We start from the raw sequence: 6649 nt of genomic DNA on the forward strand, positions 1-6649 counted from the left end.
CCACCTTTCTCCTGAACGTGGAAGTGTACCATGATTCGACTGTTTTCAATTTCCGTTCTCCAGTGTTTTCACTCGCATCGGCGTATATTCTTAGCGGGTAATGTAATGTTTAAGGTATTACATTTGTAGAAATTGTCAAAAAAACCTGCCGATACTTCACAGAGTTGAGATGACCGTTTTTTAATAGACAGCGCCTCATCTGAGTGTGTAGATGAAATGAAGCGATGATCAGATGTTAGTCACGTTGACATCATTAATTATTCTGAACTGTTATGACAGCCAACAATGGCACAAGTTGAGCCTGAAATTCATTTTTACACCAAATAACACTTAAAAGGTTGTTGTTCTTTGAAACATTTTTAAAACAAGATAAATATACTTGAGAAGCAGAATGACTTAAGATATTTTGTCTCATTTTCAAAGACATCGAACAAAATTCAGTAACGTTGTACACTAGGATATAGATGACCTCAAAGCTAAGAGACATGGACTAAAAGCCACAGAACTCCAATTTTGAATTCCCCCTTTTCCCCACATACGTACTTGTGATTGTGAGACGTGCTCTTTGGCTCAGTATGGCTCCATATGTGTTTTGGACGAGGCACTGGTAGAAGCCGTAATCTGATTGGTCTGCTGAACTCTTCACATTGGAGATGTACAGAGATCCGTTGGACAGGATACGAACTCGCTCGCTCTCCTGGAGTTGGACGCCATTCTTCCTCCATCGCACAGCGATGGGCGACTCACCTTGAGCCTGACAGTCCAGAATAACACGATCACCTAGAGATGTGATTACATCCCGGGGCTCGGTGACAAACGACAACTCGCTAAAACAAAAAACAGCTGAAAGAGAGGAGAGAATGTGAGATGTTATAAAGTTTATCAAAGACATTATAGTAACAAAACTCAGCTTTGTCAAAAAATATACAAAGTGACAATTTGCACTAGGTGTAAATAGCATCTGTCACATAGCGTGGCTATTTGCACTCAAATAGTCTGGTGGAATCACAGAAACTGAAGACAAACAGTGTCATTAGTGTCGCTGCAGTGGCATGGGGCGTAATTACTTTTTGGATGTGGTTTTTTGTGCGGACGACCCGGGTTCGAATCCACCTTTTGTTTCCTGTCTCTACTCCTAATAACCTATTTCCTTTAATACTACTTATAATAATAAATCAATAATGCAAAGGCCGATTTCCTCCCAGTGATTTGGTCACACCATGGCATTCCAAGAGTAATATGGTGTTCATATATGCTAATGTAGTAACCATGTTTAATTTTGTGGTTACTATGATTTTACTACAATATACCATGGTGATACTATGGTTACTGTAGTAAAAACATGGTTACATTTAGTAAGGGAAACTGATGCATATTCAGTATAATCTTCATGTTTTAACCCTTGTGCGACCTTCGGGACATTTTTGTCTTTTTCATTTTCATTTTTTTGATCTTTTTGGCTGTTAATGCCAACGGCATACATTTTGCCAAAGGTGTGTATTTTGGGGGGAATTTTAATATTTCGATCTCAGTTCCTATAATACATCTATAATACACTGTGTACACAAAATAGTCACACTCAGGACCTTCAGGACAAAAATGTCCCCATTGAAACCCAATAAAACTGCAATATTTGATCCCAGTGCCATTAAAGCATAAAATCATGAATTCTATGATATTATGCTTTCATTCCGGAGGCCTGGATTCAGAATTCAAAATGTAATTTTTTTTCCCCTTTTCTCCCCAATCTGGAATGCCCAATTCCCAATGCGTTCTAAGTCCTCGTGGTGGCATAGTGACTCGCCCCAATCTGGGTGGCAGAGGATGAATCTCAGTTGCCTCCACGTCTGAGACCGTCAGTCCGCGCATCTTATCACGTGGCTTGTTGAGCGCGTTACCGCGGAGACATAGCGCATGTGGAGGCTTCATGCTATTCTCCACGGCATCCACACACAACTCGCCACGCGCCCCACCGAGAGCGAGAACCACATTATAGCGACCACGAGGAGGTTACCCCATGTGACTCTACCCTCCCTAGCAAACGGGCCAATTTGGTTGCTTAGGAGACCTAGTTGGAGTCACTCAGCACGCCCTGGATTCGAACTTGTGACTCCAGGTGTGATAGTCAGCGTCAATACTTGCTGAGCTACCCAGGCCCCCTAAAAATTTAAATTCGCAATATTTTCCACCAGATGGCGCCATTTTTTTCATATTTAGCCTATGGAGCAATTACATGCTTTTCCCCTATTTTCTGTTTGCTGTATTATAGAGCACTGCAGGACAATTGAATAAATGATGCAGCTAAAATTATGTGTGTGTGTTGGTATGGATGTCAGAGTGTGTTTTGTATGTGTGTATTGAGAAATTTGTGTGTGTGTGTGTGTGTGTAAAAAACAACAGTGGCATTATATACACAAACTGGCATTTAAAGGGTTAAAATCCTGAAAATTAATAAATATTTGGTAGTTATGATCAGGACTGATGTTGGCTAAAAAAGTCAGTGAAAGTGGAAAATAATATTAATATATAATATTTTTATGGCAGTTTTTTGACACGGACATTTTTGTCCTCTAAGGTCCTGAGTGTGAGTTTTTTTTATTATTATTATTATTATTATTATTAAATCTGACACTGCACAAAAAAATAATAATGCATCAAAATCAATGTTGTTGCTAATCATTGACATATCCCATCCTGTGATAATCGAAAAAAAATAAAATAAAATAAAAATGTTCCCCTTAGCATTTAGTATATGGAAAATAATTTCTTTTTTTTGTGTTTGACTGATGTTGATTAAAAAAATTAACTAATCGAAAGTGGAAAATAATATTAATATGTAATATTTTTATGGCAGTTTTTTGACGCGGATATTTTTGTCCTCTAAGGACCTCCGAGTAACTTTTATAAATTGATGCACAAGGGTAAAATTGACTTTGTGCACAATATTATATAAAGTTAGAAATCAACGTTTAAAACTCGTCAAAACAGTTCGCGCCAGACTCCTGTTAAAATATAATATTACAGAACGTCTCTTACCTGAAAACGATAAAATCCAAGGTAATATCAGCAAACGCTGATGTATTTTCCATTTCACGGACCCCATTTATCAGCAATTCTCCGTCATTCTGCGCGTAAACAGCGGAGCGCGTTCGGTGCGCGTCATGAGTGCTCGAGTCCCGATCACTGAATGACCCGTGCGCGCTTCCTCCCCCCGTCAGACCCGGGACCCCCACCCTCATCCAGAAACATCACCAGGAGAAGATCAGCGTAATGTAATCCTGTTATATTAATCTTGCTTCATCTTCTAGTATGGAGGGCTTTAATGCACACCTCTGATTTCACACTGGATTATTCTGCATCTTGGAGATTAATAACATAGTTTAGACGGATTAAATAGACTCAAGACAAACATCACTTGGTTTATTTGTCATATATGCATAAAAACAACAGAACATGATGAAAATGAACTATGTTTTTCTACAAGCTTATCATTGGAAGTGTAATATATTTACAATCAATATAAAAAGTCAAATAGGTAGCAGTGGTGTTGCCAAGGGTGGGCCGGGGTGGGCCTGGGCCACCCAAATTAAACCCAAAGTAATTTCCTGGCTACGCCCTTGATAGGTAGTAACATGCATAAAAGAACAAATGGCAATAAATAATAAAATAATAATAATAATAATAATAGGACATTTACTACTCAATGCGAGTAAATATAATAAAGTTAGTAGAAATGTGAGTAGAAAATAAATCACAAAGATATTTTTTATTATGCATGTAATATTATGAGAGTTGATTGAAATACATCTTGTTTAACCCTAAATGTGCATTTTCGTATGTCCAATTATTTTACTATACATAAATACATACTTAGCCTATTTTTAAGATTTATGTATTTCAGTTTCACAACAAATTTCCGTAAAATTGAATCAAGTAATCTTTAAATAAATAAAAAAATATAACTTGATATATTTAAGTTTTATCCATATAATTTAGTTTCATTAATTTTGTTAAAGATTATTAGATTCAGTTTAATGAAGATTAAATATATTTAAATATATTGAAGTTTTATTAATTTTATTTTATTTTGTAAAAGATTATTAGATTCAATTTAATGAAGATTAAAAATATTGAAGTTTTATTAATTTAATTTTGTAAAAGATTATTAGATTCAATTTAATGAAGATTAAAAATATTTAAATATATTGTAGTTCTATTAATTTAATTTAATTTTGTTAAAGATTATTAGATTCAATTTAATGAAGATTAAAAATATTAAAATATATTGAAGTTTTATTAATTTAATTTAGTTAAAGATTACTTGATTCAATTTAATGAAGATTAAAAATATTGAAGTTTTATTAATTTAATTTTGTTAAAGATTATTAGATTCAATTTAATGAAGATTAAAAATATTTAAATATATTGAAGTTTTATTAATTTAATTTAGTTAAAGATTACTTGATTCAATTTAATGAAGATTAAAAATATTTAAATATATTGAAGTTTTATTAATTTAATTTAATTTTGTTAAAGATTATTAGATTCAATTTAATGAAGATTAAATATATTTAAATATATTGAAGTTTTATTAATTTAATTTAAAGATTATTAGATTCAATTTAATGAAGATTAAAATATTAAAATATATTGAAGTTTTATTAATTTAATTTAGTTAAAGATTACTTGATTCAATTTAATGAAGATTAAAAATATTTAAATATATTGAAGTTTTATTAATTTAATTTTGTTAAAGATTATTAGATTCAATTTAATGAAGATTAAATATATTTAAATATATTGAAGTTTTATTAATTTAATTTAACTTTATTGAAGATTATTAGATTCAATTTAATGAAGATTAAATATATTAAAATATATTTAAGTTTTATTAATTTAATTTAATTTTGTTAAAGATTATTAGATTCAATTTTATGAAGATTAAATATATTGAAATATATTGAAGTTTAATTTAATTTAATTTAATTTTGTTGAAGTTTATTAGATTCAATTTAATGAAGATTAAATATATTAAAATATATTGAAGTTTTATTAATTTAATTTAATTTTGTTAAAGATTACTGGATTCAATTTAATGAAAATTAAATATATGTGTGTGTGTGTGTGTGTGTATATATATATATATATATATATATATAGTGGCCTTTTAATTTGATATTCCAAGAAAGCCAGGGTGTTTTTGATCATGTACTACATTGTTTTCATATTTAGTATGCTGTCTTTTGATATTAAAATAGAGTTTGCATTTAATACCTAACTGGCTTTAACGCAAATGTAAATAAAATGGAGATGCCAAATCCACAATTAAACATTCTTCAACAAGTTTAATTCATAAGAAAGTTTACAACATTTAAATATGTTTAGTTATGAGTTATAGCCAATATCATATTTAGTGTTTTCTGTTTAATGATGTTCTGAAATGCCTGAAAACATTTGATTATGAAGAAATATGATGCACATGCATGCGTGCTGCGCAGTAATTGCAGTTATTGATCCTAAAAGCAGATGTATCAGCCGGGCCGCCCCTCACAGGACAATAGATGAGCAGCTGTGAGATCAGCTGAGACAGAATGGAGAAACACCTTCAAATCAACCAGACATACTGCAAACATACTGCATTTAATAATCAGGGTTAGAGGCTTGTTGAAATCCCAAACTCTAAATATGAGCACTAACCTTAACAAACATCATATTACTGATGGATCCAGATAATGACGATGAATTAGAGCAAACCAAAACCACAAACAAATAATAATTACTCTTCTGCATATTCGATCAAATCAGTCATTTTGTTTAAGCAAGAGGTCAGAGGTCCCAGCAGACATTCAGATGCCCACAGAGGTCAGAGAGATGGGGTTCACCCTGGACTTGCCTTTGACCAAAGTGTTTTCCATGGCCCGACACCCATTCATATAATGTTAATGACTTCTAGCACGATTGATCCAGACCCCTGACTGACCGCACGTCACGAGATCCCCTTCTGTGACGCAAACAAACATTAGGCTTGTGCATTTGTAGGGAAAGCATTGTGATAATACACTATTTCAACTCTTCTGAATTTCAAACAACATTTGGGAGTCGAAGAGTATTTGTATATTATAAGCCGATTGCAAATCTGAACTGAACTTCAAAAGCAACTAAAGTTGATATTGTGCATCCAGGGCCGTACGAGTGGGGTCCAGGGGGCCCCACAGCAAATTTAAAACTGTATATTTGAATAGGTAAGGGGCCCAGAGCTATATACAGTCAGGGGGCCCAGAATTCCTCACTACAGCCCTGTTCCTATGTGTCATACATGATGTATACAGCCACAGCATCATGGTCTGATATCGACTGCAAACTCCCTTTCTACAAAAAGAGAACTCATTGTATTTTCTTGTTAGGTTTGGTTTCGTGTTAAGACTCCTGATGTCAAATTTACGTTAACGGAGAAATAATTTTGTTTAGCGTATGGATTAAAAATGACTGATTAATAGGCCTACTGTGTGGGACGTGTTGGGTGACAGTTCCAGCCCTGCTTTGATTTTGTGACATTATACAGGAAGTGACCTCATGATATTCAGGGCAGGTCTTATTTAGCTGCGGTGTCTGTTGTAACCATTAGAGGGTAGCGTTATTGCACAAAATC

The 6649-nt window shown here is 33.3% G+C and overlaps 1 protein-coding gene across 1 annotated transcript in view; it reads right to left on the bottom strand.

The window, feature by feature from the left end:
* The window catches only part of LOC127437103 (protogenin B-like), a 29987-nt gene extending 26836 nt beyond the window's left edge, over nucleotides 1-3151 (bottom strand). Inside the window, exons 1-2 of the mRNA XM_051691774.1 lie at nucleotides 3037-3151; nucleotides 544-843 (exon numbers count right to left, since the gene is read on the bottom strand). Coding sequence (XP_051547734.1) covers nucleotides 544-843; nucleotides 3037-3103 — 367 coding nt within the window. The 5' untranslated portion in view covers nucleotides 3104-3151. The remainder of the gene's footprint in view (nucleotides 1-543; nucleotides 844-3036) is intronic.
* Between the last annotated feature and the right edge of the window lie 3498 nt (nucleotides 3152-6649).

The sequence above is a fragment of the Myxocyprinus asiaticus genome, chromosome 48, assembly GCF_019703515.2.
Source record: "Myxocyprinus asiaticus isolate MX2 ecotype Aquarium Trade chromosome 48, UBuf_Myxa_2, whole genome shotgun sequence".
NCBI lineage: Eukaryota > Metazoa > Chordata > Actinopteri > Cypriniformes > Catostomidae > Myxocyprinus > Myxocyprinus asiaticus.